Source organism: Danio rerio, chromosome 21 (assembly GCF_049306965.1).
Source record: "Danio rerio strain Tuebingen ecotype United States chromosome 21, GRCz12tu, whole genome shotgun sequence".
In the NCBI taxonomy this organism is placed as follows: Eukaryota; Metazoa; Chordata; class Actinopteri; order Cypriniformes; family Danionidae; genus Danio; species Danio rerio.
The window spans coordinates 5,181,444-5,204,754 of record NC_133196.1 but is presented as its reverse complement, the minus strand read 5'-3'; the positions used below and the strand labels follow the sequence as shown (position 1 = coordinate 5,204,754).

Here is a 23,311-nt window from a genome sequence, read left to right as displayed (position 1 = left end):
TAATCATAATATATAAAATATAATATAAACGATAATAATAATACTGTTAAAAATGATAAATAATTGATAATGAAAATATAAAATAACCGAAATGAGCTACTCAAAATAAATGAATCACACACACACACACACACACACACACACACACACACACGGACGCACGCACGCACACACACACGTATAAATATATATAAACATGGTAATAATTGTAATAAAAAGCAAAGCGCAGAAAAAGTTGTGCATGACAGAAAAAATACATAGGCCTAAGTGCAAAATTAATTTAATTAATAATTGGAAAAAATGTGTATAAGCAGGTGGCTGTGTGAGCACATTAAGGCGAATGAGCCAGTCAGTCTAGCGCGGGCTTTCATTAGAAGTTTGTTGTGTTTTAAAAAGTCTCTACGTAATACCAAATGGAATTGTGGAACTCTGACATCATCGGTGACAGTATAAAGCTTTTTGACGTAGCAGAAACTCTCATTAGCTTCTTTGGATGTCTAGTAGTTCAGTACTTTCTGCGATTCAACAGTACAGTGATAAAATGGCATTTTCAAAACTGATTAACCGTCTGAAGAAAGCGTTTGGTGTTAAGTGTGCGAACGAACAACCGTGTGAGCCACTCGAACCCACCGGCAGCACGACAGAGAATCACCGTCATCTGATGACCGATGACCCGGCCGTCGCTGCAGGAAAACAGGCAGGGAGACAGAAAAAGAGGAAACTCAAATTGTCTCCCATCTTCTTCGCCTGTGTTTCCAGAAGAAGAGCTACTGTTGTTGGTAAAATAGATTTATCAGCACTTTTAATTACTAAAGCATATTAAACACACCAAACACATCACATAAGTGTTTAAAGATCAGAAATGAACATTAACTGGAAGACATTTTAGAAAGATAGTTTCTTAAAGCCACAGTTCACATAAACAAGACAATTCTGTCATAATTTACTCCTTAAACCTGTTTGAGGTGCTTTCAGCCATTGACTTCCACAGTATTTTGTGTTCCTACAATGAAGGTTAATGGCTGCTGATTTCAGGAATTTTCTTCAGAATTTGTAGTTTTGTGTAAAAAACAGAAAAAATAAGAATTATTTGTATTAGGATTTTTTTTATTTCAGTGAGCTTTGCCTTTAGATATATAGTTTACTTGTTTGCTAATTCAATGCAGAAAAACCTTGAAGATCATTAATAAAAACACATTGAGTAATGTTTCTGCAAATGAACTGTTCAAATATCTTGTCAAAAAGAGTTGTAGAGTCATATTAATGATGTTCCTTCCTCTCTTTAGATCAGCTATGTGTGCAGGAGATCCACAAACTTCACGCAGAGCCCATCAGTAGCTCTAAATTCTTCTGCACTGCTGTGAGCAACCTGGAGCTGGAAGTTCTCCAACCTCCAGCTCTTGATGATCCAGCAGACGAAGACTTGGACTTTAAACCTGAAGTGAACAGCTTTGACTCTGCAGTGGTCATTGAGAACGACTCTGCAGAGCTTCACTTCCCAGCAGACAATGAATCCTCCCTCAGCGAGGACAGCCTGGAGCAAGAGCTTGATAGTCCTCCAAGTTCACCATCCGATGAGGACAATGAACTTCCAGTGAGCCAGCAGCTCATAACAGATGACATCTGTGACTCTGCCCTGGATGAAAACTCGAACCCTTTACCGGATCAGGTCTCACAAGAGGACTCTGCTGTGAAGTCTACAGCAGATGATGGGACCTGCTTGGACAATAGTAAGTTTATTGCTGGAGTTCAGAACATTTGTTTAGGCTCATCAAACTTTGTAAAATTATACAGTTGAAGTCAAAATTATTCGCCCTCCTGTGATTTTTTATTCATATTTTTTAAATATTTCCCAAATGATGCAGAGCAATAAAGTTTAAGTATTCAGAACTTTAAGCTGAACACTGGTATCTTGAAAATATCCAGTAAATATGATGTACTGTCATCACGACAAAGATAAAAGACATCAGTTATTAGAAATGAGTTATTAAAACTATCATGTTCTGAAATCTGACAATAATTCTGACTTCAACTGTTTGTGTTTTTATTTGGTTTATAATTTAATGACATTTTCTTCATTTTTAACAGATGACATCAGCTGCCGCTACAAACTCGGAAAGCAGCTTGGTGAAGGAGGTTTCGGCTCCGTGTATGAGGGGATTCGCATACAGGATGGTCTGCAGGTATTCATTTTTGTAGACTCAAATCCTCTGATGAAGTTCCCTGTTTAAAGAACATCATCAGAGCTTTCATTGTTTGGACATTTCTGCTGACGAATGAATCCTCTGTTCAGGATTTATGACTGAATGAAATGATCTCCGTGCACATGTTAATTGTTCAATTGTTCCTTTAAACAGGTGGCAGTTAAATTTGTCCAGAAGACCCCAAATATGCAAGATGTCAGCTCTGTGAGTAGACTACACTTTCTGCTCGCTGTGTTCAGTTTATAAAGTCTTATATTTATTATAGACCACAGGCTGTGGTCAGAAACCCTTGTTTGAAAACCAACATTATTATTTTGTTTTCAGTCATGTGACCAGCCACTTCCTCTAGAGATCACCTTGGCAAACATGGCCAGCGGTGGCTCCAGGTGTGCGAACATTATTAAGCTCCTGGACTGGCAGGTCTTTGAAAACCATTATGTCATGGTGATGGAGCGGCCTAGTCCAAGCATGGACCTGGAGGCATTCCTTGAAGTCAGCGGTGGAGTCCTCAGTGAGAAAACAGCACATACCATCATGAGGCAAGCTGTTTATGCGGCCAACGTGTGCTGTTACCGCGGGGTGTTCCACCGGGACATTAAGCTTCAAAACCTGCTGGTGAACCCCGACACACTGGAAGTCAAGCTGATCGACTTCGGGTGTGGAGACTTCATGATGGAATCAGCCTACAGTATCTTCTCTGGTAGGTGTTTTGAATAGTGTGGTCAAAAGTATCGACTTCGGTACCAATCGATTCTGACATTTAACAAGTCAATTTGAGCGCTGTTAAACACCACTGATTGGCCATTGGTGTTCACATGCTCAGCAAATATGACTGTGATGAGTGTCGGTATCGATTGGTAGTTGATACTTTTGACAACACTAGTTATGAATGTGCATAAGCATTTTTAATATACGTATTGAAAGCTGGTTAATTAGCACAGCTGAAGCCCATCTGGTATATATATTCAACATGATGCTAAACTAAACGTCTCTCCTCCAGGCACAGAAGCGTACATCCCGCCAGAGTTTTATGAAAAAGGATGCTACCGGGCCAAACCAGCGACGGTCTATTCTCTTGGGGTTCTTCTGTTCACAATGCTCCATGGAGAATTCCCATCAGCGTATGACCTGTACTACCTCCAACATGACTGGTCCAAATTTACCCTCTCTCAAGGTGAGATGTTCATCAAGGAACAATTAAGCAAAAACGGTATAATAATAATAATAATAACAATAACCTCACCTCTCCATTTCTTCTTCACAGAATGCTGTGATATGATGAGGGCTTGTCTGCATGAGAATCCAGAGTGCAGAATTCCTCTAGAAGAGATGCCTTACCACGACTGGTCCATGCTGGAGTTCTGAGTCACATTAGCAGAATGTTTTGTATATTTGATTTTTGTACATGTCTGTAATAAAGATATATTTTATTGAACTCACTTGTGTTGTGGCTTATATTGTGATCTAGCCCCAGTGTTGTCAGATTGTGTGGATTTAAAATGGTTTTGTATGGGGTGACAAAAATTTGGCATGAGGTTTGAACAGCATCCAGTCCTTTCCAACACACACTGCAGTTGACACTGGCGTCATTACGGCGCACTTTTAGAAATACACTTTTTCAGAATGCTGTACAGCGCTGACCCAAAACCTAAACATATCAGTCACTGCGACATCAGCAAATCATCAATAAATATTCCAATGGTTTATTGTGAAATCAGAGCTGTTCAGAAAAATGTATTAAAATACAAACGTCGTAACATGAGAATGTGAGACTCAATACAAAACATCAGCATTTTCACAATAAGAGCACCCAGTTTTATTAAGGTCGTTGAGTGTTTGTTGCCATCATGACAATCCTAAACAAAATATTCAGTGATATTCCTTCAAATCAATACTGATAGTGTAGTTTGCGCAGACACACTGAGGTTTATCCAGTGTACAGAAGTCTGAATCATCCACATTATTTCATACGCTTCCAGAAACACGTTTACTACACGAATGTCCAGCGTTTGCTACAACTCTTTAGATGATTCCTTTCTTACAACATCTCCAACTATGACAGCTTCTCATTACTCACCATTTCTTAATCTTACTAAATACTTGACTTGATGTCACTCTGTGGACTCTGGGGTCATGTGCAGCATGAGCAGGTCGGCCCCCCGGCGGACCACCACATTTAAGCTTTCGCTGGTCCTCACAGCATTATATATCTCCTCCGACATGTTCACCTTTACCCCATTGATCTCAATAATAACATCTCCTGGCTTCATTCCGGCTCTGCAAAACAGAAAACAGGAAATGACATCATCAATAGGGTGCCTTAATCAACAGCTGATAACATCATGTTCAGAGAGCAGCACACCTGTTGGCTGGAGATCCTACAATCACACGGTGGATGAGAACTCCATGAGAAACATCAGGGAAGGACGGGTCTCGCATCCTTAGCTCTTCGATTATACTGAGGAGGGGAAAAAGAGAATTTAAAGATAATAAAAGACTCACTTCAGCACAAAGTTTACGGTTTAAGGATTGATTGATAAATAGATAAGGTAGATAGATAGATTCATAGATAGATTGATTGATTAATTGATAGTTTAATAGACAGATCAGCAAAACAATCAATATTACATTTGCTTCAACCAAAAACACTTCAATGTCTGTGGTTTAATTACTCTTGCTGATAACATAGTAAAAACATCCGAAAAGCATTATTCCCATAATACATATGTTTTTAAGTTGTTTTTTTCTGTCACTGCAACACAGAAAGGCCTTTGTCCCGCCCTTACATTTCAGGTAAAACTAAACAAGGTTGACTGTGATTGGCCACTTCTCATATCATTTAAATCACTGCTTCGGAATCACGGTAGTTTGTGCGGGTATTTTTGCATTAAATTGTCACAAAAATTCACAAACATTTTTATTTTTCGGGCGTGAAAATTGCATACAAACTCTCCTTGATAAATTAAGCACTTTTCAACAGAACAAGCCCATTTTCCAGGTATTCCAGCACTTGAATTTCTAAGAGCCAAATCTAGTGGTATATAACAAAAATCTGTAGATTCCATAATGTATGAATTTTGCTCTCTTGTAAAATTGTAATAAAAGTGTTTGGCACCTGGGGGTCAAAGTCAACATCATCACTCCAATGTAACGCCTTTTCCATCCCGATTCTCCAAACCAAGACTCTGAAAAAAAGACCCAATAACCATCTGTCAGTGAAAAAAAATGCTGTCACAGACAAAAGCAAGCAGCTGTGAGGTCATTCTTACTCTGTTTGTCTGCAGATCGGTCAAGGAAGAGTCGGACTCTGTCTGAGGGAATAGCGAAGGAAATCCCTGCTGTCACTTTCATGGTATTAATGCCGATGACCTCACCATCCTGAAGAGTACAAACATGATACATCAGTTTATTACATAAGGCTAGAGTATGGCCAGTACAATACAATATTGATGAACATTTGAAAACAATTCACGTTCTTAAAATGGCAGTCATGAAGTTCTGTGTTGCTCTGAAGGTTCAGCAATCTGTAGTCAACTACTAAATGTGCACTAATAACTTTCTCCTTCACATTATTGTACAAGGAGGGTACCACCGTAGCTGTGAGATACGTTCTACTTGGGATTTCGTAGTGTGGTTCTAGCACACTAATTAAATGCCTAAAACCAGAGTTTTCTACCCCTGAAAAAGGTTGCATGTCTGTGGCTATAAATACTCCTACTCTAATACTCCTACTATTATGCCTACAATTGTCTTTGCTTGTGTTGAGTTAATTGGAAGTTTTATTCCAAATGAAGACAGGAGAGTAGTTTGTGTTACACTTGTCAGTTTAACAGATAAAGTAATGATTTTGTGGACATCAGTAATCTAACTATTTGCCTTAATCTGATTAAAACAACAATATGACTAAGGTGTTTACATGAGTTGCTTTTTGAATGTTCCTTTCATGATCCCGTTTTACATGTTAAAGCACATAATACGTTTAACGTCATTGTGTCACCACTCTATCCACGTTTCCTCCGGAGTGTCATGTAATTTTGGGGAGTTTCATTCTTAATTTGTCGACTTTAACTGCAGTTTGGCACTTTCATTTTCATTCAAGAACATTTCATGCGTGCCCCCCACGACAAACGACATATTGGATCCGAGGAACTGCTAGAAGAGTGTAGTTTTAAAGGCCTACTTCGCCATCTGAATAACAACGAACACCAATTGCTTACTTACCAAATCCGTAGAGACAGGACAATCAACGCGAACTGGATTTGCGTTTTTTTTTATAGGAAGACGAGTGGCAAATCTGGATTTCACCATTTATAATACAAAAAGCTCTCGGGTAAAAATGTTCCTTACAAACATTTTTGTTGCGTGTTAAAAGACCACTGTAGTCCACAAATGTGGGTCCTTTCTCATCGCGGGAAAATGAAACAAAACTTTTGTTGTGGCACGTTTATAAACAACACTGACGACCCATGTCTCCGAACAATTCTTCTTCTTACTTGTTTTATTTACAGTTAGCAACACAACGTGGCGTCTATTGGAATACTGTAACAGGTAGTTTTTGAAGCTATCATGCATATTAATAAAGCTGCACCTCATTCACAATAGAGCGAGCTGATTAGTTCGTCTTTCTCTTGAATTAATGATGAAAGCTCAAAGACGTCACATTGTACCCGCCGATACAGACAGCCAGTCTCCATGCTGGAATTTGCACAAGGAGCTCGTGGCCTTGATGTAGCTTCAAAATTTCTTTTCAAACCGGAAGAACGAATTTGTTTGAAATAACGCAAAAACAACCAATTTTCACTTTTATTGTGAAATATATGTATCCTAATAGTGTTTTTAGCAGCATGGAACATATATATGACTATTGACATCTCAAAAATGTGTTTCGGTGTTTTTGGACCCTTTAAACCAAAAGGCAGAAGCAGTTTTTTGAGTAAATGTCAGCGACTCACCAGGTTTATGAGAGGCTCTCCTGAATTTATAAACTGTAAAGCAGAATTGTGATTGAGTGATGAATGCAATTCATTAAATGATGACATACATTTTTTTGCATGCAACACCACCCAGTTTCCAGTGCTCTTACATCTATGGTAGCGTCCGTCTGGATGTAGTCCATGTTGGAGTTGGAGAGACCCAGTTCTTTACTGCCTCTTTGAGCAGAGCTGACGATTCCAGATGTGATGGTGTTTTTAAGAGAAAAGAGGTTCCCCATGGCAACCACAAATTCACCTTGACGCACATCAGATGACTGGCCAAGACGCAACGTTGGTAGAGGATTCTGGGACAAGACAGAGAACACAATGACACTATGTCAGACTATATGGCCATGTACTAGAACTGTGGTAAAAGAAAACTGAGAAAAATCAATTGCAAAAATGGCCTTCCAAACATAAAAGCCTCCTCTGTTACTGTTGGTTTACCTAAAATTGTTGACTATAATTATTCTTTAGTTGCTGTAATATTACTGGGTTTAAAAATCTGAGGATACAAAACCAAATGTCACTAAGGTTATCACAATTTCGAGTTTATTTCCATATTTGTATGCGGCCATTCCTCCTGAAATATTACAGTGTGTATGTAGCCTAAATACACTATAAACAGATTAATGGGTTAACACCAGGGCTTGACATTAACACCCACCAACCGCAGGTAGACTTTAGCTGTGGCAAATTAGAAAGCCACTCCCACTAGCCACTTTGGCTGGTCGAAAATCATTTTTAAATTGTATTTTTTTTAAAAGCAGGGTTCAACAATAAGGATGAACCTCTAGAAATGAGAAGCAGCACGACTGACAAAAACAACTGTTCACGCAAGCAAAAGAAAGCAGATGAATACAGAATGTTATGTGATGCGCACAAGTTTTACAAAGCGTGCACGATCCCATTTCCTTGCGTGAAGCAACCTTGACTGGAAACACAATGCTGCGATCGGTTCTGTTTGAAATAGACTTCACAAAAAGTGATACACATCCACCATTTTCAAGAGCTCGAGATAAAAAAAAAGGTATTTTAAGTATGCAGCAGCGGTTTCAGCTTTAGCTTTAAACAATCTTTGAACAGATTATTAATGGGCCTAACGTTAACTGTGTGCTTGTGATCATCCTTTCATTATTGCACACGGTATGTTTTTCACCTGCTTTCTTTTTGTTAATATGGTTTAATTATCATTCTTTTCAGTAACATTGATTTAATAGATTAAATTTAATGTATAGTTAACTGCTGATCTGAGACCTTGGTCTTGGAGCTAGGACAGACTACTTTTCATAGTTTTAGACAGGCTACATGACAATAATTGTTATTTAAGTTTTATTTAATAAAAAGTGTATGCATATTATAACATATATTTTGCTGGTTTTTGAAATTTTAAAATTATTTAACATTTTTGGCTAAGAAATATTTATTTATTTATTTATTTATCTATTTTCCAGTGTGGTCAGAGAAAAAATTGGTACAACCTTAATGTTGAGCCCTGAAATAATTACAAAGCAACACCATGAAACCACTACAGCTCATGCTCATTGAGCAAAGTCATACACAACACATCTAAATCAAGTAATTTTGCAAATATATTTTCCCAACAACAAAAGTGAAAATGGCGAGTGGCTAGTAAAGTTGAAAAACTACTAGCCATAGAGGCTGGTGATCAAAAAAAGTTAATGTAGAGCCATTAAAATATTAAAAATCATATTGACCTCACACTTTTAATGTACTAACAGTGACACAATTTTGATTCTATAGGTTCAATTCTTAAGGGAACAAAGTTCAAAAAGAAATTACTCATTTTATAAAGACCTTTTACTAAAAAGGTAAATTAATGAAATAAAATAAGTCCTTGCTCTTACCATATAAAACTATGACTCAATAAAAACAATGATGCACCGATACCATCTTTTTGGAACTGATTCGATTTCGATCCCAAAATTGTGAGTATCGACCAATACAGATGCGATCCTGATACTGTGCCATTTTTTTAAGCATAATACAGTTTCTATGGTGATGTGGTCCAGCTTATGTTTCCTTTTTTAATAGTAAGATTTTTCTTTGAACTCTGCAACAGGCTACCACTATTGACTCTAATCAAAACACAAACTGGTCTGTTAAATAAACTATTGATATAAATAAAATTACAGTCAAATATTCAGTTTTCAGAGCAGCCGGTACTAGGCTAAATAATTTTCTGTTAATTAAAATCTATATTGTGCCTGTCAGTTTCACTTTTATTAATTTAATCAACAACTTTGACCACAATGAGCCAGGCTTACAAACTACCCTAAAAGTATTCCCCTCGAAAGAATAAACTCAGTCGGAAGGATGAGAAAACAGAAACTTTTAATGTTACAGAATAATTTTACAGAGCGGCACACCTCACATCAGCCGGTGTGTGAATGAAGTGCTTGATGCATCACTGAGACACCGTGCAGTCCTCCGTTATCTGCAGACACTTCCAATCCAAAACAGCAGTAAAAAGGGAAGAAATCAGTGTGTTAAGGATCTGTCCAATGTATTATTGAGCCTTTTCTAGTTTTACATTTCAGGTAGGCCTATTTGTGTGTGAAGAGCAGGTAATAACCCACTCAGTTCCAGTGTTGCGAATGCGATCTGCTGTTCTAACAGCTACATGATTTAGCAACAGAAATGAACTCGTCGTTTCAGGTCGAAATGAACCAATATAATATATATTATATTATAATAAATTAATATAATGTAATATAATAAATTAATATTTATTTAAATTAACAGGAACAAATAGTGTTGGAGAAAGTTTTTCATGTTGTCATGAACGTGACACGCAGTTTGAATTGTAAATAAACGGAGAATGATTGACAAGCGCAGCGGAGGGAAGCGCAGAACTGAACATGAATTTAACCATGTGAATATTGATCTGCACTTCACATTAAACTATAGAATGGCTTCAAAACATTTGGGATACAGTAGGCCTACAAGACAACTTTCTACTGTCTTATAAAAAGCTACCTTTCTGACTTTTGTTTGCTTATAAATTACACAGAATATAGAGCACGTGCAAGATGGGATTTGCAGTAAAAATATGCAGAACCAAACCAATATCCAATCCAAGTATCAGGATCGGTGCATCCCTAATTAAAAAATTAAATATCACCAAAAGATTACATATGTTAACAGTACAACCTCAAAGCTCCATCTGTACCTTAACATTGATTTTGATGGTGGCGATGTCTGCAGCCTGGTCCACATCCTGAACTGTGGTGTTGTAAGTCTCACCATTGGTCAGTTTGACACAAACACCACGCTTGTTGGCGACCACATGGCCATTTGTCACTATCAGGTCATCACTACTTATTATAAAGCCAGAACCATTCGAGATGGGAACCTCGCGGCCAGAAAAGGGGTGTCTGAAAGAAAGAGTGTAATATTAGTCACAATTCCCAAACACAACTGAAACTAAAACCATCTGGTCATCTTAAAATAGAAACAAGTGATCCAAAAAGTCTCTATAGAGAAAATCAACATAAAACACCCTGCTGAAAAAAACAATCCTGTTGAGCACGCGCATGTAAAGGTAACTGGGTGAACAAGTCAAACAAAGTATATACACAAGAGAACATAAAAATATACAACAATTCAAAAAAATGAAGCAAGAATAATAAAGATTTAAATAAAACATATAATAGATAGATAGTACAATAATAATAATGATAGTAATAATGTCAGAGAAAATGACAACAGCATTATTAATAACAACAACAACAACAACTACAACTACCACTTTTGATTACTTAACATTCAGAAATTAAACCGAATTAACAAAAAATATTCTAAATATATGTGTAGTGTTAAAACATTGTTGGGTTTTACAACCCTGCGAAATGTGAGAATGTTTTAACAATAGAAATGATAAAAAAGTAAAGAATTAGGTTAACTTGATTGTTTTTATAAATGTAAGTGAGTTGAACATAAAACAGTCAAGTTGCCCCCAATAAACTTAAGAATTGAGTTGCTTCAACACGTTAAATAAGTATTTTTTAAATGTCTGATAACAATAATTTTGTTAATAATTTTTTTGAGAATTTGGGGAAAAATGTTTGGTTCTATTTTTATAGTAATTAAATGTTTATAATTTAAAATGTTTATAATAATTCGATGTTTTGCCGCCTTGTTTTTGAGTTGTGCAATGCAAAAAGACCCTCTTATAGCAAGATTAGGGAAGCACCGAAATGAAGCGTGTTGATTGAAACTGAAAATTCTAGATGCATTTGGCTGAAAACTGACACTGAAAAGGCTTTTTAATAATTGGAAATTATTTTGATAAATAAAAAATATATAGTTTTATATCAAATAATAAAGTAATTTGGTGACGCAGTAGGTAGTGCTGTCACCACACAGCAAGAAAGTCGCTGGTTCGAGCCTCGGCTGAGTCAGTTGGCATTTCTGTGTGGAGTTTGCATGTTCTTCCTGCGTATGCGTGGGTTTTCTCCGAGTGCAATGGTTTCCCCCACAGTCCAAAGACATGCGGTACAGTTGAATTGAGTAGGCTAAATTGTCCGTAGTGTATGAGTGTGAATGAGTATGTATGTATGTTTCCCAGAGATGGGTTGCAGCTGGGAAGGCATCCGCTGCGTAAAAACATATGCTGGATAAGTTGGCGGTTCATTCCGCTGTGGTGACCCCAGATTAATAAAGGGACTGAGCCGAAAAGAAAATAAACGAATGAATGAATAAAGTATTTTTGTGAGGCTTTTAAATTAAACTCAATAACATAAATTAATAGTGAAATCAATAGTAAAAATAAAAATGATTCCATCATTTACTCACCCTCTGCATATTTGAACTCGTTATGAGTTTCTTTCTTCTGTTAAACACAAAAGAAGACATTTTCAATAATGCTGAAAACCTCTAGCTATCGACTTCTATTGCAGGAAAAATAACTACTATGGAAGTCAATGTTCATGTTTTCAGCATTATTAAAAATATCTTCTTTTGTGTTCAACAGAGTAAAAAAAAACTCATCAGAAATGATGACAGAAGTTTCCTTTTTGGGTAAACCACACAACTACTTGCAAATATGCTCATGTTACATTCCCTCGAGTTAGACAGTTCAGTTTATTCTTCTTCTTTTTTTTTTTTTACAGAGCCCCTATTATGGGTTTTTGAGAATGACCTTCCATGTATTGTGTAACAAAGCCCTAAGTGAAGTGAATTATTCAGCTAAGACTTAAATCTGCAAGTGTGCAGTGTTTAAAACTGTTGATTCATTTATAAAAGAGTCGACTCACAGTGCTTCAAATGAATCATCTTGATAAAGAGTCTTAAGCCGTGCCGGCGTGACCAGGAAATGGAACTTAAGCCCCGCCCAGGGCCGGATTTACCAATGGGCCTTATAGGCACAGGCCCAGTGGCCCGGGCGCACTTGGGGCCCCTGCGAGGGGGGAGAAGAAAAAGACAATTTCGGGGTGTTTTTTTAGGCTAACTGCAAATAGCGCACCTAGTTGGAATAAGCTATTCACGCTTTACGCCCATCGATGCTTGATTGACAGAGACAACATGAGTAAAGAGCAGGGCCAGACGGAATCTGCGGACGTTTTTTGCTATTTCTGTGGAGAATTTTGGTAAAAATCTGCGGATTTCTGTGCAATTATTTTGGGAGTATCCAGCGGAGTATCATAACTTACACCTTAATATATTAAATAAAAAGTAATAAATTACTGAATAAAAACTGAATAAATTCAGATTTACACATTTACACAAGTAAATAAACAGAATTAATGATAGGCTAAAAATCTGCAGAAATCTGCAGAAATCTCCCCCCCCCCAAAAAAGTTTTTAAAGTAAAACTTGACTCTTGTGTAGTTAAAGTATGCACCAAGACTGATGGAAATGAATAGCTGCTATGTTCGAGCTTGACATGGCTAGTAACTATACCTATATGCCTCTCGGGAAGTATACATGGGCATTCTGTTTGAATGGGTAAATCAAATTCTTCAAAACTGCTTGCCAAGATTACGATTACATTACATATTATGAAAAACCAATAAAATTAAACAGTAACTGTCCCTTTAGTTTCATTTATAAATGTCCATATCACACAATATCTGCAGAAACTCACATCTAGTCCAAGCCCCTCCCCTGGAGAATTGTCATTCTATACTGATCGCTGATTGGCTCATGTACTAAAAGGTGGGCTTTATTTGCCATATATCAATCACTGATTGGCTCCTGTACTAGAAGGCGGGGCTTCATTCGCCTATTGACTGTTTCACTTTTCCCATTCAAAAGTATACGAGTGACACGTCATGTGTATTCTATAATCTTTGCTATACTCTCATTCTGCAGTAATAATCAAGGATTTTGGACTATTTGTTAGACCCAGAGATCAGCTGAATGGATTAAAATTATCAAACACAACAGTTTAACTCTGAGTGACTTGAAAAATGAGCCTATTTGCCAAAAAGTCTTCCTTTAAATACGTCATAATTAATATAAAACAAAAAAAAGTATATTGTTTCCTTTCATAACTTAAATTACAGTCAATGTAACTGCATAGAGACTCAAAATGTGTGTGTGTGTGTGTTTTTTATAATCAGTGAGGGACCACTGACTTCTCAAAATATCACAAGAACGCAAGCATGTTTGGAGTAAATAACAACAGAATGTTCACTTCTGGCCTTTTAATGATTCCTCTCTCTACAGCATATCTCCAAATTAATCAAAAATCAACCCTGAAACCTGTTTCCAAAAATCATCAGAAAATTTACAAGTACAAAACATTTTTGTGAATTTTTATTATTATTTATTATTAAATATATTGCAGGGATAGTAGTACCTGTGTAATATTTTGAAATGAATTTCTTCTACCTGATTTGGGCGTAAAAATGTATTGTTGACCAAATATCATCAATAAATGGGAAAGAAAAATATGGTTTCCATTTCAAAATGTCTTTCAGGAAACATGTTCCACCAATGCGTAAAGCACTTTGAGTGTGCAGGAAACGTGCTATATAAATGTAAGGAATTATTATTATTAATTATTATTTATTTATTTCTATGTGAAACACTTTCATGAGCCCATTTAGCCAATAAGACAAAAACATAGTTTTACTAAAGTAAACTTACATTTATCCTCAAAAAATAAACCTGACTGTATTTTTGTAGTAAAGCCGTGGTTAATTGTGTTAAATATGCCATTTCAGCCTGCAGAATGGCATTTCAAACTGTGGCCTAACAAAAATATAGAAAATAAAAATCGAGTTTCTGTAATATTAAACTAAATAATTCCTCTCCCTGTATAGTTCCTAAGGTTATCTAGACAGAAACAAATGTAAGTTAATATTAACAGAATCACTCAAATAGCAATTAATCTGACTGATGTTAACGTTAAATGTTTGATCGAGCTTTTAAGTAAAACAATAGATAGTTTAAAGTTACAGTACCGTAAATATAACATTAATATTTACATTAAGTTGCATCAATGTTAGCATTAGCATCAAATGCTAATCAGCGCTACTAGCCTGTGACATACAATAATAAACGTTAGATGTAATTACACTTACTTTAATATTCATTTGTTTAATTTGTAATTATTTATTTTATTTATGTTATTTTTTCTTTTTAATTTGCATTTTTCACTAAGTGAAGGCGGGGACTGTTGACTAACGTTAGTAGCTCTAAATTAGTTGACTTGAACGCTGTGATGGTGTTAGCATGTAGCATGTTCACACATAAAATAAGTACAGTTCGCAATTAAAACCATTACCTACCTTTTGTTGTAACTTAATAAAATCTACTGCAATTGATGTCAACAAAGAGGTTTAATCCACAAGAATTTGATCATTATTCCTACCTGTTCACATCGGTTCAGTCCTTATTTAGGCTAGAGTGGGTTATTTTTTGTGAATGATTCTGTGGATTTAAATAAATTGTGAGAGTCGATTCATCCTTGACCTATTCATAAATACAACAGTTGCTTTGTTGCTGAATAAATGTCTTATTCACTTAAGACGGTGTCCTACCACCACCTACTGGCGATTTCAGGTAATACATGGATAACTTCATTTTGTTGCATATTTTTCTTTTTAATTTATTATTTGAAGCATTATTCATTTAAAAACGAATTCACAAGAATAACAAATTTATATAATCATAATATATAAAATATAATATAAACGATAATAATAATACTGTAAAAATGATAAATAATTGATAATGAAAATATAAAATAACTGAAATGAGCTACTCAAAATAAATGAATCATACACACACACGCACACACGCACACACACACACACACACACACACACACACACACACACACACGTATAAATATATATAAACATGGTAATAATTGTAATAAAAAGCAATAACGCAGAAAAAATTGTGCATGACAGAAAAAATACATAGGCCTAAGTGCAAAATTAATTTAATTAATAATTGGAAAAAATGTGTATAAGCAGGTGGCTGTGTGAGCACATTAAGGCGAATGAGCCAGTCAGTCTAGCGCGGGCTTTCATTAGAAGTTTGTTGTGTTTTAAAAAGTCTACGTAATACCAAATGGAACTGTGGAACTCTGACATCATCAGTGACAGTATAAAGTAATGTCTAGTAGTTCAGTACTTTCTGCGATTCAACAGTACAGTGATAAAATGGCATTTTCAAAACTGATTAACCGTCTGAAGAAAGCGTTTGGTGTTAAGTGTGCGAACGAACAACCGTGAGTAGTTAGTTGTTAACTGTCAAATTGTGGTTAAATTGTTAACTTGAGAATAGTAGCAGATTTAGAAACATCTAAATTCATGCTAGCAATGTGCTAATACGACTCAATTACTAAGCGGCCCACTAAAAAGGCAAGTTTTCAATTGAAATAATATTTAGGGTTACACTTTATTTTAATGTGTACTGGATACACGTCACGTACTTACTGTAGTAATTATAAAAATTATGCATAATTGCATGCAAATAACCCTAATTCACATTCTAACGATAAGTAATTAATATTTAAATAGCTAATCCGTAGCACGAAATAGTGTATAGGTGAAATAAAATAAATAGCTCGCCCTGAAACAATGATTAAGCCAATATTATATTTATACAACATTTTTAAATCTTTGCTAAAATTGTATGTAATGTTTATAACTTTTAACGTACGTAAAAACGAAAAGGCTTTCTTAGTTGGTACATATGAGAGAGATTACGTTTTTAATTGTGATGCTTTCCTTTATCTAACACCGTTTAATTGTGTGCTGTAGTTCACCTGTTGACCGGCAGATGTCGCCCGCATCACACAGACCGAAGGGGTTTTCTTTCTTCTCCTGCTGTTGTTTTTGTAGTCCGCTTTACCGCTGAGCATCTGGAGGAAGTAAAACTTTCTAGAAGTGATAATAATCTAGCAGCTTGCATCAACTCAAAACCACAAACCTGATGCCAAATCACATGGTATAACAGTAGATAGTCGAACAGAGAGAGTTTAACACTTTATATATCAAGTCCCTCACGTTTATGGAGCATTCAGAATTAGAAAAGTGCCTTCATATAGTCAGGTCTGAGGACTGAGGAAGTTTCAAGTACAAGCTAAGCTGAGATTGTTTGTGTTTTGATTTCACTGACAGAAAGAGAGGGAAGTGAATAGGAGCTTTTATGTGGATTTACACCCCCCTAAAAAGAAGAAAGACTTAGTGTTCACTGGATACAAGGGGTGTGTGTGTTGAAAGGTGTGGTGTTTTAAGAACGTGTGTGTGTAAATGTCTGGGTAATTTTTGGTGGATAATGCCGTGTCTGGCTATAACTAATAATAAATAAATAAACATATGTCTATATAACAAATCCAATAATAGACTATCAAATGCTTTTAACCTGGTGGTCACTTTAATTACTATGTAGTGTTTAATACGAAACAATCTAATTTTATTAACAAAACTAAATAATACTAGCCAATATGCATAAACACTCACCGGCTACTTTCTTCAGTACACCTTACTAGTACCGGGATGGAACCCTTTTGGTTTCAGATTTGTCGGCTGCACATCCATGATGTGAATCATCTGTTCTACCACATCCCAAAGATGCTCTATTGGATTGAGAACTGGGGACTGTGGAGGCCATTTGAGTACAGTGAACTCATCGTCATGTTCAAGAATCCAGTCTGAGATGATTCACGCTTTATGACATGACGTGTTATCCTGCTGGAAGTAGCCATCAGAAGATGTGTACACTGTGGTCATGAAGGGATGGACATGGGCAGCAACAATACTCAGGTAGAATGTGGTGTTGACACGATGCTCAGTTGGTACTAATGGGCCCAAAGTGTGCCAAGAAAATATCCCCACACCATTACACCACCACCAGTAGCCTAAACCGTTGATACAAGGCAGGATAGATCCATGCTTTCATGTTGTTGACGCCAAATTCTGACCCGACCATCCGAATGTGGCAGCAGAAATGGAGACTCATCAGACCAGGCAACATTTCTCCAATCTTCTATTGTCCAGTTTTGGTGAGCCTGTGTGAATTGTAGCCTCAGTTTCCTGTTTTTAGCTGACAGGAGTGGCTCCCGGTGTGGTCTTCTGCTGCTGTAGCCCATCTGCCTCAAGGTTGGACGTGTTGTGTGTTCAGAGATGCTCTTCTGCAGACCTCGGTTGTAACGAGTGCTTATTTGAGTTACTGTTGCCTTTCTATCAGCTGGAACCAGTCTGGCCATTTTCCTCTCATCTGGCATCAACAAGGCATTTGCTCCACAGAGCTGCCACACTTTCACATTACACACACACTTAGTAGTTTGTCAGACACTTATAAAGCAACTTATAAATGAGAACGACAATCAAATTAAAGCAACAAAAGATAAAGTATTTAAATTAAAATATTGTTTAAGTATTACTGTACTTTTTGATTGCATCATTTGGTCTAATAATTAAATAAATAAAAAATAAAAAAGATACACACATAAACCGCTATTTGCCAAAGAAAATAAATCTTATTTTTATTAACCTATCCTAAGGACAAAACAGACTATTTCAATCAATATTCGCCTTTTGATGCTGGTCAAAAAGAACTATCATTATACAATTATTCTGTCATTTATGTAGTGATTTTAGGTAGTAAGTAAAAATAGACGTTTTTTTGGGAGAAATGCTTAAAAGATACATATGAGCAATATCACACTTGTAGCAGAGAGACATGGCTGTATATTTGCACTGGTGAGAGGTGAGCGTTGCCTTAGTGTCCCACCAGTAACGATATACAGCCATATCGCACTGCTACTCGTGTGATATTGGATTTTTACAACAGTTTGACGGCATAATCCTGTATTTAAAAAAGAAAATCAATCACAGATAGTCTAAAAATCTTTTTGTATGAGGAACTACTTTCTTCCTCCATTCATTCACATCTGCAGCTGATGTCAGAACAGCAGAAACCGTTGCTACTTCAATGTCACTTTAGAGCTAGTGTTTGAATGATTCTCTAGTGTAATGTCTAAAGTGAGGACAAAACAGCTGATTTTGCTCATATTTTAAGATTATGAGGCTGAACGGCATGATATGCCATCAGTCTAGAGACATATCCTAGGATTTCTCTGATGCAATCAGGAGATTACAATATTTAACCCCGAAAAAGTCAAAGCAAACACCACCTGACTATGGTATGAATACAGAACTGCAAAATACAAAGGAGAGAGATCCACTTGACATTTGAGTTTTTCTCCTCTAAGGACTTATTATGTGGTCTCTGTCGCCATCTTGTGGCGGAACGTCAACCATCTTTGCTCTGCTCAGTATGACAGGCTGATAGATGCCAACGTGCTGAATCTCTAAAATTATAAATCCTTAAAATAGGCACTATCTTTATAAATAAACTGCATAGTTGCAATCCAAACAACAACATTCTCGACTAAAAAAAGCCTCAAAAGTACATTATGTTACATTACATTAAAAGCTGCAATATTTGTCAAACTGTAGTGATATTGTTTATTGATCTGCTGTCACACTATGTGGGCGAAGTATTACAGAAGGGTGAAGAGGCTGTACTAGCGCTGTTATTGAATATCGCACAGCTATCAGATTTGAGAACAAGACAGAACCGTTTTATAAATATAGATATTTATATGTATCTCTCTCTCTCTCTCTCTCTCTCTCTCTCTCTCTCTCTCTCTCTCTCTCTCTCTCTCTCTATATATATATATATATATATATATATATATATATATATATATATATATATATATATATATATATATATATATATATATATATATATATATATATATATATATATACAGTTGAAGTCAGAATTAGCCCCCTTTTTAATATTTTTCTTCTTTTTTAAAGATTTACCAAACGATGTTTAACAGATTTAGGAAATTTTCAGTGTGTCTGATAATATTTTTTCCTCTGGAGAAAGTCTTATTTGTTTTATTTCGGCTAGAATAAAAGCAGTTTTAATTTTTTTAAACAACATTTTAAGGTCAATATTATTAGCCCCTTTAAGATATTTTTTTTTCAATAGTCTACAGAACAAACCATCGATATCGATAACATCATTTGGGAAATATTTAAATTAAGTAGCACAATATCCTGGCATTGTGACATTAAACACATGAAAACATCTGAGTGTTCATCACAAATCTTTACTTGGTTTGGTTTGAAGCCATACTGCGTACATCAGGCAATCCTCCAGACAAAAACAAAAGATCAAAATAAAAACCATGAAATAAAATCCTATAAACATACACTTATACATATAAAAAGAAGATATATTAACGCATAGGATTGTTTTACCTGCAAACACGGCAAAGGTTTGCATGAGTCTGTGTTTTCTTTTTGTTCTTTCTCGCTCTTTTTGTTTTTTGTAAAATTATAAAACTTATAAACGCAAAATGTACACTTAGTCTTTGAGATGAGCTCCAGCAAACAGCTCAGAGAGAGTTAAGGCCTATAGACGGGAAACTGTGCGATAACAGTCATTATGATGTCATCATTCCTTTTGAGAAGTCGACCAATCAGACTTGACGGTGCAGGTCATCTGATCCAAACAGGTCCAACTTTAGCTGGAAATAAAAGTACGCAAGTTTGTAGCTTCCTAATCTTTAAGTAGAGTCTGTGGAGTGTAAGATTTCAGCAAGACATTTGTGGCATCCGTAGTCTTTGAAAGCATATATATATAAGTAGTAGATTTCATATATGACCTTTTTGGCATGTACATTTACATAGTCGATAACTCATCTGGCACATTCATAAACAGTCAACTCTTCCCTGGCTGGAAGTAAAATAACGCACAGATCACATATTGCTTGTTATTTCTACGCATTCCCATAATGCCACTGCTTTAACATAGGCACTCACAACAACAACAACACCGCTGTCATTTGCATGCCCTCCGTGCCCGTAGGGGGCAGCAAAACATCAATGACTTGACCTTGCAAAATGTGTGTGTAGGAGAATGTTTAAAGTGAGTGCATCAACACAATCGCATGGCAATTCATAGCTAGTTTACGTTTTCTGCAAATTAGCCACGAATTCATAGGAATTTGTACGATCTCATGCGATGTTTTCAATTATTATATAGTTTTGGGTGGGGCTTTATAATAAACATTACGCTGTTGATTTGATGACATTCAGGTTATTAAATGAACTTTTGTGAATGTTATGTTTGCCAAGTTAACGAATATTAAAATAAAAAAATAAGTTTTTGTTTCATATTACTAATATGTAAATATAAAAAAATGCTTGTATTTGTATCTTTTGTGACCGTAATGTTATAAAAAGTGTGTCATGTTAAAAATATTACGCTTTTGTACAATTAAGTGTCAATTATGTTTAAGTGTGGGACTAAGTTAAAAATTGTATTCGTTCAATTTTATGACGTTATGTTTACGGTTAGCCTTCATGCTTAAAATAAATTAATAAATAATTAAACCAATTGCACATTTTTGAATTATTTTTAAATAGTAAAGGCACATCGCTAAATCACAAAATCAAGTCGCATATTTTGATATGATTTTGCTAGGGTTATGTTTAGATGCGCGCAGTCAAAATTTCACATTTTTTTGACGGCTTGATTAGACATCGACCTTCATGCTAAATTTTATGTTTTGTTTCGTATTGCTTTTAAAAAAATGTAAACATAAAAAACTGCTTGTTTTTGTATCATTTTGTGACCGTAGTGCATTAACGCAGGTCGTCATGTTATAGTTCTAACGTTTTAGTACAATTTAGTGTCTTTATGTTTAAGTGTGGGAATTTCATGGCATTATGCTTTGGGACAGCCTTCAAGGCTAAAATAAATAATTGAATAAATAATTAAACCATTTGCATATTTTTTGAATGACTTTGTTATTGTTATGTTTAGATACGCACAGTCAAAATGTCCATTTCTGTTCGATTCTATGACGTCATGTTTAGAGATGAACCGTCATGCTAAAAACTGACCTTTTGTCGATGTTATGTTAGCTAAGTAAATTAATGTTAAGCTAAAAATTACTTGTTTTGTGTCAAATTGTGATGGAATCATGTTAAAAATATTTCGCTTTGTACTATTTTGTGTCTGTTATGTTTAAGTGTGGGCCTTTACGTAAAAAAATGTACGTTTTTATTCGATTTTATGACATTATGTTTAGGGACAGACTTCATGCTTAAAACAAATTAATAAAAAAACAATAATTGCATGATTTTGTATAATTTTGTTATAGTTATGTTGAGTTTGACTTTTAGTATATTAGTAGCAGCCTTCAAGCTTTTTTTTTGACAGTAAAGTCAAAAGAAGGACAGTAAAGAAAAGGACAGTAAAGAGGGACAGTAAAGATGGTCCTTCATGCTAAAAATTGTCTGGAGGTTTGTAAATTATTTTAATACGTGGGCCTTCATGCTAAAAATATTTAATTTTTATGTGATTTTGTGACTTACGTTTAGCATCAGCCTTCACACTATTCTTTTGATGGTAAAGTTAAATGGTCCATCATGGTAAAATAGTACAATGGTTAAATGTACCATTTAATTGTGGGCTTTCAGGCAAAAAAATAATTAAATCACACAAAAGTTTGGTACAAAAAAGATCGTATAAATTCATATGAATTGAATTTACTCCATAAAACATAAAACAGTTACGTTTAACCACCAAATCAAGTGTGTGTATGAGTGTATGTGAGTTTCCAGGGACAGATGGCCCTTTACGGTCCGCAACTTCTCTTCAAAAGGACAAGAAACGAATGCATTAATTGTACAATGGTTTGTAAATTATAAATCCTTTTGTAATGTGGGCCTTCATGCCAAACATATAAGGTTTTCGTGTGATTTTGTGACTTGATTAGTAACAACCTTCAAACTATTTTAGGATGGTAAAGTTAGATGCTTATTTATGCAAAAAATTGTACGGTGGATTGTAAATTATTTAGAAACGTGGGCCTTGATGCTAAAAACAACATTTTCATGTGATTTTGTGACTTGCGTTTAGTAGCAGACTTCAAACTAGTCTTTTGATAGTAAAGTTAGTTGGTCCGTCATGCTAAAAAATTGTACGGTGGATTGTAAATGATTTTGAAACATGGGCCTTGACGCTAAAAACAAAACATTTTCATGTGATTTCGTGACTTGCGTTTAGTAGCAGACTTCATTATATTAATTTGATGGTAAAGTTAGATGGTCCGTCATGCTAATAAATTTACGATGGTTAAATGTACCATTTAAACTTGGGCATTCATGATGAAAATATCACAAAATTTTGATGTAAATCAGATCGTATCAATTAGGATTAATTTATAATAACTCACCAAAACATAAAATAACCACCAGATCGAGTGTGTGTATCAGTGTATGTGTGTTTACAGGGACAGACGGCACTTTACAGTCCGCAACTTTCCTTCAAATGGACAAGAAACAAACGCATTAATTATAGAATGGTTCGTCAATTATAAATGGTTTTAAAACATGGGCCTTCATGCTAAAAATATAATGTTTTCATGTGGTTTTGTGACTTAATGATTAGTAGTAGCCTTCATACTATTTTTTTGACAGTAAACTTTGATGGATCTTAATGCAAAACAATTGCACAATGGTTTGTAAAGTATAAATGGTTCTGAAACGTGGGCCTTCATGCTAAAAATATTGTTTATGTGGTATTGTGACTTATGTTTGGTAGCAGCCTTCTTAC

The 23,311-nt window shown here is 35.5% G+C and overlaps 3 protein-coding genes across 3 annotated transcripts in view; 1 reads left to right on the top strand and 2 right to left on the bottom strand.

Moving 5' to 3' along the window:
- The window catches only part of LOC103909414 (serine protease HTRA2, mitochondrial-like), a 31,490-nt gene extending 16,352 nt beyond the window's left edge, over positions 1-15,138 (bottom strand). The window contains exons 1-2 of the mRNA XM_073935717.1: positions 15,021-15,138; positions 10,371-10,575 (exon numbers count right to left, since the gene is read on the bottom strand). The gene's annotated coding sequence lies outside the window, so the exon portion shown is untranslated. The remainder of the gene's footprint in view (positions 1-10,370; positions 10,576-15,020) is intronic.
- On the top strand, positions 137-3,653 carry pimr150 (Pim proto-oncogene, serine/threonine kinase, related 150). The gene is made up of 7 exons (XM_073935712.1): positions 137-779; positions 1,287-1,730; positions 2,089-2,183; positions 2,358-2,408; positions 2,529-2,904; positions 3,205-3,378; positions 3,469-3,653. The coding sequence occupies exons 1-7, from the start codon at positions 494-496 to the stop codon at positions 3,567-3,569; spliced, it is 1,527 nt and encodes a 508-aa protein (XP_073791813.1). The 5' UTR covers positions 137-493; the 3' UTR covers positions 3,570-3,653.
- On the bottom strand, positions 4,010-15,138 carry si:busm1-sl7.2. Its single transcript, XM_073935715.1, has 8 exons — positions 15,021-15,138; positions 10,371-10,575; positions 7,288-7,482; positions 7,157-7,189; positions 5,474-5,582; positions 5,320-5,389; positions 4,567-4,662; positions 4,010-4,481 (listed from the first exon to the last, which is right to left on the bottom strand). Exons 3-8 carry the CDS (start codon positions 7,414-7,416, stop codon positions 4,316-4,318), a joined length of 603 nt encoding a protein of 200 aa, XP_073791816.1. The 5' UTR covers positions 7,417-7,482; positions 10,371-10,575; positions 15,021-15,138; the 3' UTR covers positions 4,010-4,315.
- Positions 15,139-23,311: the final 8,173 nt, after the last annotated feature.